The 11571-nt window shown below is 43.5% G+C and overlaps 2 protein-coding genes across 2 annotated transcripts in view; one reads left to right on the top strand and one right to left on the bottom strand.

The window, feature by feature from the left end:
* The first annotated feature begins 806 nt into the window (after nucleotides 1-806).
* The window catches only part of LOC139306214 (zinc finger protein 420-like), a 58899-nt gene continuing 48134 nt past the window's right edge, over nucleotides 807-11571 (top strand). Inside the window, exons 1-7 of the mRNA XM_070930167.1 lie at nucleotides 807-851; nucleotides 1784-1914; nucleotides 2029-2270; nucleotides 2705-2818; nucleotides 2927-3160; nucleotides 3330-3457; nucleotides 4006-5271. Coding sequence (XP_070786268.1) covers nucleotides 820-851; nucleotides 1784-1914; nucleotides 2029-2270; nucleotides 2705-2818; nucleotides 2927-3160; nucleotides 3330-3457; nucleotides 4006-5271 — 2147 coding nt within the window. The 5' untranslated portion in view covers nucleotides 807-819. The remainder of the gene's footprint in view (nucleotides 852-1783; nucleotides 1915-2028; nucleotides 2271-2704; nucleotides 2819-2926; nucleotides 3161-3329; nucleotides 3458-4005; nucleotides 5272-11571) is intronic.
* LOC139305574 (ceramide-1-phosphate transfer protein-like) lies at nucleotides 7025-11035 on the bottom strand. Its single transcript, XM_070929456.1, has 6 exons — nucleotides 10945-11035; nucleotides 9922-9980; nucleotides 9292-9473; nucleotides 8651-8822; nucleotides 8361-8557; nucleotides 7025-7253 (listed from the first exon to the last, which is right to left on the bottom strand). Exons 1-6 carry the CDS (start codon nucleotides 11033-11035, stop codon nucleotides 7025-7027), a joined length of 930 nt encoding a protein of 309 aa, XP_070785557.1.

Here is an 11571-nt window from a genome sequence, read left to right as displayed (position 1 = left end):
AGAAATGTACGCTACTGAAAATTCATTCGTTAAACTGGAAGTGCTGAAAGGAGCTGAAGTGTAGGTGGTACATTTAGCCTGAGGTGTCAGTTGAAGTGGAAGCACTGGAAGAGTTTGGTGTAAAAGTGAAGTTGTGGGAGTTTGTAGTTTTGTTTGTTTTTCTTATAATTGTCATATTTTATGTTTATTTAATTTTGCACGTGTGCTCTTATTGTATATGAGTTATCTTTTAGGTTAAACATTTAGCATTTATAAATGGTGCTACGCAAATTTCGTGTGGTAATATTTAAACATTCAAATAAATAAATAATATGCATGAAAATATGAAGTAAAAAATACTACAGACATAAAGACATTAACTTTTGTTAAAAAAATTTAAAGAATAAAATGCCAAATCACCAATTTTCTGACATTTTTATTGAGCAAACTAATTGATTAATTGATCAAAATCAAGCAATGACAACAGTAAATAACATGTAAATAAAGCTTATTAATGAACTCTAAATATAAAACAGTATTCAAAATGACAAAAATGTGCGTAAATCGATCATGACATAAAATACACAACATCTTGAAAATGAATACGTGACCTACGTATGTCACTTTATGCAGATGATGTTGTCAGTTGTAGTAACTGCATGACATAAAATAAATAGAATCCATAATTAAGTGCTGAACGAAACTTGGTGGCTGCTCCATGTGTGTCCAGGTGTGGAGGACACCGGGAGCCTGGGCCTCCTGTGGTACGATGAGGAAGATGATGAAGAGCAGCAACTGTCGGCGCGACCAGCAACGAGCTCCAGAGAGAGACGAGCAGATATGAAAGACCCCGATTATCAAATACCATCAAGGTTACAAATCCCAGTAATACCTGCAGACTGCAGCTGGACAAAAGTATGTGGACACGTCCTTTACTTCTGGTCTGTTTTTACTGGTTTGGGCCTTTTAGTTCTAATGAAGCATGTTAGCTTAACACACGGTTAGCATGCCAGTTAGCCTAACGTGGTGTTTGTTGTTTGGTTTATTTGGTGGCTCAGGCCAGCGGTAGCAACATGTTGCTGGTTATTAACTAGCATGCTGTTAGTTGATGATGTTAGCTGGTTGTTATTAACTAGCATGCTCTTAGCTGGTTGTTATTAACTTGATGATGTTAGCTGGTTGTAATCAGATAGTGGGGCGTTAGCTGGTGATGTTAGCTGGTTGTTAATAACTAGCCTGCTGTCAGCTGGTTATGTTAGCTGGTTGTCATTAACTAGCATGATGTTAGCTGGTTGTTATTAACTAGCAGGCAGTTAGCTGGTGATGTTAGCTGGTTGTTATCAACTAGCCTGCCGTTAGCTGGTGATGTTAGCTGGTTGTCATTAACCAGCATGCTGTTAGCTGGTTGTTATTAACTAGCATGCCGTTAGCTGGTGATGTTAGCTGGTTGTCATTAACCAGCATGCTGTTAGCTGGTTGTTATTAACTAGCATGCCGTTAGCTGGTGATGTTAGCTGGTTGTTATTAACTAGCATGCTGTTAGCTGGTAATGTTAGCTGGTTGTTATTAACTAGCCTGCCGTTAGCTGGTAATGTTAGCTGGTTGTTATTAGCTTGCATGCTGTTAGCTGGTTGTAATCAGATATTAGGCCGTTAGCTGGTGATGTGTGGAAGAACTTGACTGGCCTCCTCAGAGCTCTGACCTCAACCCCCGTGTCCACGTACTTTTGGCCGTCATCATGGTGTAACTGCACTAAGCTGTCTGTCATGTTGTTATTAACCTGTTAACAATCTTCATCCTCCAGGCCTTTTTCCCCCAGAGGCCGGTCTGACAGGAGAAGGCCCGGCAGACCTCGGAGCAGTGATACACGGAGCCATTTAGATCTCAAGATCCGCATCCTGGAGGACTCACAGACCGATGTGCTCTCAAAGAGGGGTACGTTTCAAAGACTTTCACTTTACTGTGAAGTATTCAGTACATTATGATCGTGACTGAATTAATAACTAATCCTAACAGAAGATTCATTTGATGAACGTCTGTCTCTTTCAGTGTTTAAGAAGTACCCGGTGCAGGAGCTGCAGTGTCCTCGGGGCCTGCAGGAGGCGGACTTCCTGGACCTGCTGAGGTCCACCTTCCCTCAGCTGGCTGCTGAGAAACATTTTGACGTCTTCACATCCGACAGGACGAAGAGACTCCAGCCTCTGAAAGTAAAGACGCTGACACCAGAGGAGATCTACAGGAGCATCAGGTTGACCGGAGCGGGAAACTCGGCCCTCTACATCCGACTGAAGGTAGTTTGAATTCAGAACAGTTTAAAACAGCATCGCCTGTGTCTTTACTTACTAAACCGTAACCGAACAAACCTCTTACAGACCGGAGAGGATCCCCAGACCAGCAGTGAAGACCACCATCTTCCACAGAGACTAGATGATGCCACGACGTCAGCTGATCAAACCCAAATGTGCACCAGGTAACTAAAAACATCCAGACTCGAGCACCACGGTCAGTTTGAAACGGCTTTCAGAGAAAATGTTCATTTCAGTGTTAAATCTCCACCTTGACTTGATGCAACTGTTAAAGCGTTAAAGAGTAACATTTCACAGTTAAAACTACTTTTTTCTTTTGTTTCTGTGTGTTTGCACTTTTTTAAATACCACGCTGTGCAGGATAATAAGATATCGTGTATTAACTAAATATTCATCTTTCAGGTTGTTGTCTCCCAGAGATCAGTCTGGGGGGAGGCGGCGTGGCAGGCCCCGCCTCGGTGAAGAACCGACTCACCACTTCCTCAGAGTCTGCATGCTGGAAGATTCCCAGTCAGATGTGCTGTCAAGAAATGGTGAAAATAACTGATGTAGTTCTGAGTGAACGAAATGTTTAGTGTGTTTGATGGAGGTTGTTGAGAAATATTCTCTCTGTTTCAGTGTTACTGAAATCCACGGTACAGGACCTGAGGTGTCCTCGGGGCCTGCAGGAGGCGGACTTCCTGGACCTTCTGAGGTCCACCTTCCCTCAGCTGGCAGGAGACAACAAACCTTTTGACGTCTTCAAGTCAGACAGGAGCCGGAGACTCCAGCGGCTCAAAATGAAGACGCTGACACCGGGGGAGATCTACAGGAGCATGAAGTCCACCGGGGTCGGAAAGACGTACCTCTACATCCGACTGAAGGTCGACGCTCACGTATTCTTCGTCTTCTTATAACACATGAACATTCGTCCTCTGTTGTGCTTTTTTCTTGATGCTATCTGAGGTTTCATGTGAGACAGACAGCAGATTTACTTTACAGCCTTTTTATGTAGAAAGCTGTCGTGTTTCCTTAAAAACATAATTTGTGAACAAACTCTTGCAGACAGGAGAGAAGAAGGAGGATGAGGAGGATGAGGAGCTCCACCTTTTACAGAGAAACCATGACGCCACCACTGATTCTCCGTCCACTGCTGTGGTGATAAAAAGTGACGAAGCCGGACTCAGTTTAAGGTAATTTCGTTTACAGTTGATTCAGTTTCATGATAAAAGGATCAAAATGTTTGTGTTCAGTATTACAGCCCGACAGACGCTGATGTATCAGCAGATATCCCTTTTCTTCACACAACCCGTAATATAAAAACTTTGGATAATGTTCCCTTGAAATTGTTTTTAATAACTGCAACCATGAAAGTGACATTTTACAGTGCAAAGTAAACACGTGAGCTGTCACCTGTTATCTGAAATTCGAATGATTTCAAAACCTATTTCTTGTCATTTATCAGCTGTAATGAGCTAATATCTGCTCGGTATGTTCCAAACAAATACACAGCTTTAAGCTGAATATTAAAGGTGTAGTTATGTTCACATTCAGTGTTGTTTACATCCTTGTTTACTGGCTGGCGGTCTTCACAGTCAACTGTGGATCAGTGGAACACAGTGAAGCCATTGGCTGGACTGAGTATCATGTCCACAAGATAAACAAAACGAGTGTCATCATTTGTAATGCAGTATTTCATGTTCATTCATTCATTCATTACAAATATCTTGTTGTTCCGCAGCAGCTCTGCTCTACATGTAGAAGGGAACAGACTGGACGTTCTGTCCAGCAGCTCAACATCTCAACAACAGGACATGGAAACAGAGGAAGCTGATGACGAAGATGCTGCTGAGGGCCAAGTGGACTCCAGCGATGACGATGAGGCGATTGACAAAGACGGCGACTGGAAACCCGATCCTGATCTGCAGTCCTCAAAGACGAGGAGGAAGCGAGGGGCCAAACCGTCTGGTGTGCAGGGGAAGTTGATTGGGAGCAGTAAAACGCCCTGTAAAGTCTGTGGAGTTTGGTACAGGATACAGGGCAGTTTGATCAAACACGCCTGGAGTCACGTGGACGAACCGCAGCCTGTTTGTGGAGTGTGCGGAGAGCGATTTGAATCTGTGGAAGTGTTAAAGGGACATCTTAGAAATCATCAAAAAACTCACGACTGTTCATATTGTGGAAAGTCTTTCTTCACCCTCATTGGCCTCAACTGCCACACAACTCTCCATACAGGAAACAGACCGTTTAAATGCGACGTTTGTCACAAAACCTTTGCTCACATGTCGGGCTTGAGTGTTCACCGTTGGGTCCACGTGGCGGATAAACCACACAAGTGTGATGTTTGCCCGAAAGCGTTTGGTCTGAAGGCGCAGCTCCGAGCTCACAGCAAGGTGCACACAGGTAGAGACAAGTACCACTGCAATGTTTGTGGTAAATCTTTCTACGACCTGCGATCTTTAACCCGCCACAAGACCACTCACTCGGGAGAGAGACGTTACGGCTGTGAGGTTTGCGGGAAGCGTTTCAAACTTCCCGGCACGTTGAAGTCACACGAGAAGATCCACACCTCCAGAGACCGGCCGTACCTCTGCCACATCTGCTGCAAAACCTTCCTCTCAAACTGCGGTTTGACAACTCACATGAGAACACACAGCAACGACCGGCCGTTCGTCTGCATCATCTGTAGCAAAGGCTTCATATCCAACGGCGAGCTGAAGGCGCACATGCGCGTGCACACCGGCGAGGCGCCGTATGGCTGCTCAGACTGCGGACGCTTTTTTAAACGCAAGACTCACCTGACCAACCACATGAGGAGCCACCTGGGCATCAAACTGTTTGTCTGTGGGGTTTGTGGGAAAGCCTGCTCTCGCCAAGAACACCTGACGGTCCACATGAGGACCCACAACGGGGAGAGACCGTACCAGTGCACCGTCTGCGACAAAGCCTTCACTCAGAGCCACTGTCTGAAAACACACATGAAGAGCCACCAGGGGGAGGACAACCCGTTCCTGAACGCATCCACGTCCTAAAAGACGCATGTTATCAACCTGCTCTGTCCCTGTAAACATTTTCAAATCGGTTCGATCCGGTAATACTGAATTTTACCACTAGGTGTCTCGTGACTGACGAGAGTGTAGCGGCGCCACCGTCACCGTCACAACGAGCGTTCAACAGGCCGAGGTCACTAACAGACGGACCGCGGCCCGGGTCCAGACCCCGTCCACGTTACAGGTTGCTGATGTCGACGAAGGTCTCATGAAGACGGCGGCTCTGTCGGTTCACATAAAATCAAACCGGTTTAAGCTCGTGGTCGCTGACCGTAAATCTTTTTTTTTGTACAGCTGCTTGTGTTCAGACGTTTAACGTTTGACAACTTTGGCTTCTTTTGTTAAATGGAAAAAAATGTTTTTGTAGAAAAATGTCAAAGTAAATCAGTGAAAAAAAGGAAATAATGTAAAACGATGCTCAGCTCTAAGAAAACTAAGACGTGTTGAAACAATCAGTCAATGGACAGAAAAGTAATCAATTTGAATAATTATTTGTTGTAATATCGATACCCAAATTCAGGTATTGTATTGCTAAATGTCAAACGATAACCGGCTCTACTTCTTGATGAAAAAACAAAACAAAAATTCTTGGAACAATTAATTGATTAGTTGATTGATACAGTTTTAATAATTGATTTGGTATCCGTACCAACATTTCAGGTAACGTTTTGTCCCTCGTATACAAAAAGACGATTCTCTGCTCTACTTTTTTATAGAAAGAAAAAACAAAAAAGTGCTGAAACAATTAATTAATTGACAGAAAATTAACAATTTTGATGGTCAGTTAAAACTGACTAAACGATTAGAAGACGCCTCGGGCTCCGTCAAACATTTTATGATCTAAATGATCAGCAAAGAGTGAATCAATATGATTATTAATTGGCTGTTATGCTGATTCCAGGGTTGTGGCAGCGCACAGTGTTAACAGTGCTGTGGTTTCTGTTAAAGAGGAATCTGAGAAGTAGACTTTAACCCTATTTACTGCTTACAGCTCATGTAAACGTTGTTGTGTAGACGGTGACGTCGTGGTGGCATCACATCTGGAACGCTAACTGTACAGTGATATATTTTACATTTCTATTTGTTACTTAAATTAGTTTAATGTTTTTATTCTCATTCCGCTGCTGCCATAAAACTTCTGTTTTTACTGTTGCATTCAGGGCAAGTGGGAAATTGGAGGTTTCCTCAAACGGAGCAGTTTAAATTGATCGGCCCCACACTCTGTAATAATTCCTATTTTATAAATGTTTTGGTACCTTGATGAATGTGACCTCAGAACGCTTCCAGTTCCCATGTGTCCTGAATGTAGCACATGGTGCCTTAAAGTGCATGTTTTCCTCAACAGGTATTAGTCAACTATTAACAGCAAATATCCTGGTTTGACATTTTTACATACTGTACTTCACTGTAAAGTAAAATGTGAGCCTGCTTGTTTGCTGTGCTTCATATATGTGACCAAAATAAAGTACATACTGTGAAAAATCCAAAATAAGTTATTTTTATAGCAAACGAGTGAAAATGAATTCCCACAGTGTGAAACGCTTCAACACCCCGTGGACTGTTCTAAGATGTACTTTTGTACCGCGCCGACACCCAGAGATATCAGTCGTGTGTTGGTGGTTTCTGGTCTGTTCCTGGTACTTGAAGGTCTCGACAGGACCACAGGAAGCCTGTCTTTGGTACGTACGCTCAGGGTGTCGAGGTGCGTCGTCAGGGCAGCTCCAGCATGTCATGTTCGGCCAGGATTCGCTGAGTTTGCGTGTGCACCAGCGCCAGGCCGTGGATGATGATGTTCAGGATGGGCGTGGCCTCCCGCTGGCTCTGCACACACACCAGCTGCAGGAAGTACTGTCTGTCCGGGAGAGCGAGGAAGACGAACTCTGCAGCCTGGCGGAGCACCCAGGGGTGGTGGGGGGCCAACGCCACCTTGTAGGCATCCCTGAGGGAAGAAGATGAGAAGGAGCCTGAGGGTGTCTCTGTTTGTGAGGATGTACTTTAATATGTTGGCCTGATGATGGCGCTAGATGAAAAGTCAGAGGATCACCAAAGTTATCACAGCTCATCCTGAGGGGACCATGAAGGTCTGAACCACATCTCATCACGATCCATTAAATAATTGTTCTGATATATTTTGGACCAAAGAGGCGAGTTACCATCCACGGGTTCGGGCCTTTTTATTTTGTCTTTCCAAAATCAAAAACACAAGTAAAAGTTTAAGGAATGAACTAAACAGTATCTTTATCTATTCAAACGTAAGCTGCTAACATCAGCGTGTCCGCTAACTAGCTTACTACCTAGTAGTAATCAAGTGTTACTTATAAGGCCAAGATGATGCTATATCAGAGTTTAAGCTAATGTTAGCGGCTCTGTCCTGCTCTTTACTACATTTGGGGAAGTTAAACTCCATCAACTCTGGCCAACATTACCCAAGAAAACTTGGCAAACTTAAATTCGCCAAACACATCGCTTAAACCCCCCCGGGACCTGTTAGCTTTAACCTCAGACTGTTAGCATGTTATATCATCACCTTGGACCTGTTAGCTTTAACCTCAGACTGTTAGCATGTTATATCATCACCTTGGACCTGTTAGGGCTAGCCTCAGTCTATTAGTGTGATATTAAGACCTGGAACTTCAAGACTGACTGAGACTGTGCTTTCGACCAACCCATGGAGCTAATGTTAGCTTTAATAGCTAAAATCTGCCAGCCGCAGTTGTCAGTTGTCATTTCAACAAAATCATTTGCCATTAAACATTCCTGCTCATTGGTTTACAACATAGCAGACAATGGTCATGTTGACTTAAAAGTTTAAATGTTCAAGTGTTCAGGGGGAAAAAAAGGAAATATGAACTAATTCCCTGACTGGGCAACTCCGTCTGGTGATGAAGACCATGTGATACATCGAAAGCTCCAAAACAGCTATTAATGGTCCATGAGTACTGAACTGAACAGGATAAATGTATTATTAGCTCTAATTTCCAACCACAGGTGAACAGAAAGTTGGTCCTTGAACACATCGCATGTCTGTCAGTGAGGAAGTTGTTACCTGCTCAGCTCTCCAGGTGTTTTGTATCGTCCGTCTGCGTCCGACCCTTCAGCCAAACCCTCCAACATCAGCTTCAACCACAGCAGAGATCGATGCAGCCGCAGCAGCGTCCTGCAGCCCGAATCTGTTCGGCGGGAGAAGTCGACCACGCCCGCTTTTAGCTCCGCCTCCGTCATGGATCGAACCGAACGATACACCTCAAGAGGAAAATGAAGGAATCAGCTGTAAATTACAGCACTTCATATCATCCTGCCATATATTCACAACATGTCAGTAGACTCAACTCTCACCCCGTTTTTGAGTCCAAATGATTCTGGGGTTTGTAGTCCAGAGTGGTAAGGCGGACCACGTTTCCCATGAGCCTCTGTACTGTGTCTGAGTGACAGCTCTCGTATCAGTACAACCTTTTCCTTCACCTTCTGAGAAAAGAAACTGACCACCGTCCCGAGAGACTCCATGAAACTGAAAGCGAGAAACAAGATTTTATCGCAGCGCCTCTAGAGCTCACTGACTAATGTACTAAACGTGTAGAAACGACAAATCAGCATTTTGTTGGGGAGGTTATGTGTTGGGACTGTTTCTTGGTTCAGACCTGTGACTTCTTGGAGCCTCCGCTGGTTGCCTAGCAACTGCTCAGAGCTAAGAAACAGTGCAACACATAACAGTGTTCTTACACTTTGGTTTGTACAGATTAAACAAACCAGATGTAACGTGTTAATCTGCTTTAGGGCTGCTGGTAGGTGGATTCTGATCCCTTTGGACAGAGCCGGGCTAGCTGTTTCCCCCTGTCTCCAGTCTATATGTTAAGCTAAGCTAACCAGCTGCTGGCTGTAGCGTCATATTCACTGTGCAGACATGAAAGTGGTATCGATCTGACTCAGATCTGACACAGTTCACTAAATGTTGAAGTGTTTCTTTTTTTAGTTATTACATGAGGAGCTGGTCCCAGCTCTGCAGGTACGGCTCCAGCAGGATATCATCAGCGTCTGCCAGGCTGGACTTTAAATACAGCAGCAGACGCCAGGCCTGAAACGGTTGGCCAGGACACTCCTGGATGAGGGGCGAGGCTTGGTCTGGCTCCGCCCACTCCCCAGGGAGCAATGGAGGTTCAGGCTGAAAGACAAAATAAACCAAAGGTTTTTGTCTTTTATATCTTAAATGTCTCAATACACAAACTTCCTTCTTTGTTTCCTGAGTGAATTTATTTTTTTATATTCATCTACATGGTTTATAACGCATTATTGTGTATTCTTTGTATTTCTTAATCCATTGTACTGTGTCAGAGCAGTTTTAGAGAATGAAGAGCAAAAAGCTGTTTAAGGTTTCAGACTTGGTTAAAGTCAGAATCTGATTTAAGTCAAAGGCCCTGAAAATAAAAGGCTCTGAGTTTAGGGTGAGGAGTCCTCACAAGGATAGAAGTACAAATAAGTGTGTGTGTGTGTGTGTGTGTGTGTGTGTGTGTATGTGTGTGTGTATGTGTGTGTGTGTGTGTGTGTGTGTATGTGTGTGTGTGTGTGTGTATGTGTGTGTGTGTGTGTGTGTGTGTATGTGTCAGTCCTACTGTTATGGGGTAAAAACATGGCTGCCAGGCGCTGCCACAGTCTCTGACTGCACCCTGAGCTGAAGAGAGACAGAAACAAAACGTGTTACCATTAGACAATTTTACAGTGAGTCTGCCTTTTGAGTTTTCATTAATGCAACTATGGCTAATGTTGTATTTATTAATGCTTTATTAATAAGCCATAATGCATAGATGAAATCAACTATAGGGTTGTCTGGTTGAGAGTGTGAAGTTTTTGATAGCGTACGTTGTGGATTTAAGTGTCATGTTAGCAGCTCAATGGATAAAAATGTTAGTCGATCCTCCACTTTCAGACTACTAACTATGGGATGGATTGTCATGAAATCTGGTTCCTGCTGACTTTGGTGAGCCTCTGACTTTTCCTGTAGCGCCACCATGAGGTCAAAATACCAAATGCCTGCAAAAGTAATGACATTCTCATCAGCCTCAGCTGTACTGTTTACTGCTAATTAGCGAATTGTAGCATGCTAACACGTGTTAACACATTATGAATTAAGATGGTGTACATGGTAAACATTATACCTGCTTAGCTTCAGCATGTTAGCATTGTCATTGTGAGCATGCTGGTGTGTGCTGTAGCCTCCCATGACCTTTATTAGCCATCACATGTGTCTAGCTCAAAATGTGCATGGTGCAGATTCCTAAATAAATTACTACAAACGGGGAACCTTCATTTTCATTTTTTATATTCACTTTAAATTTTATTCTTAATTTTCATTTTTGTTATAGTTAGTTTTTTAAATTCCCATAATTACCTGGAAAACAGGGCACTGACTCCCATCTGCCTCCCTCAGAAATATTCTTAAAAAATCATTAATTAAAAACAAAACAATAAGAGGTAATAAGTGCTACATGTAATCACCACTGTGAACTTTTCCCACCCAGTACTATGAATCCAACACAATGCAATAGAAACTCAGAATAACTGAGTGAGAGAGGAAGAGAGGTGGAGCCAACATGGCCGACATTCAGTGACACTCGACGGTGGCGGAGGAAACTCACATAGCCAGAAGGAGCTGATGAAGAGGAGCAGAGCCAACATGGCCGACAGCTGCAGGTAGCGAAGCAGCATTGTCCGTCTGAGGAAAACCATGGTGACCACAACAAACACACATCCACTCTCCCTTTAACACCTCACTCTCTTTCACACACACTCAAGTTAAAACACACACATTGTTTACAAGCTGTCACTTGTCATCACATGCTCGCTCTCTCTCTCTCTCGTTGGGGTTAAAGGTCGCATGTTCGCCTACTCCCACAGGTACAGAGTATACAAACACACACATCTCAGGACGACCTTTGGACTTGACCTTCGTCCTGCAGGTGCTTATCTCAGCACACACACACACAGTAATCCTCATGGTACAATGTCACATATTTGATGTATTTTGTCTTTCTTAAGGAACTTCCTGAAGCCGACTGCTGGGAAATCCTAATTTGGGCAAAAGGGCGGAGCCTGTCTGGAACTGAGGTTATGTGGCATTCATGTCATATCTGCATTATTGTAATTACCAGTTTCCAGCTTATAAATAATGTTTGCATAAACATCCAAACTGGAATTATGATATATACAGTCCTGTTCCAGAACTAACAAAACTTCATTCAAAATCCCATTGACATTTGTAACAA

Source organism: Enoplosus armatus, chromosome 23, assembly GCF_043641665.1.
Source record: "Enoplosus armatus isolate fEnoArm2 chromosome 23, fEnoArm2.hap1, whole genome shotgun sequence".
In the NCBI taxonomy this organism is placed as follows: domain Eukaryota; kingdom Metazoa; phylum Chordata; class Actinopteri; order Centrarchiformes; family Enoplosidae; genus Enoplosus; species Enoplosus armatus.
The sequence above is the reverse complement of the archived record's forward strand: the minus strand, read 5'-3'. Positions and strand labels throughout refer to the sequence as shown.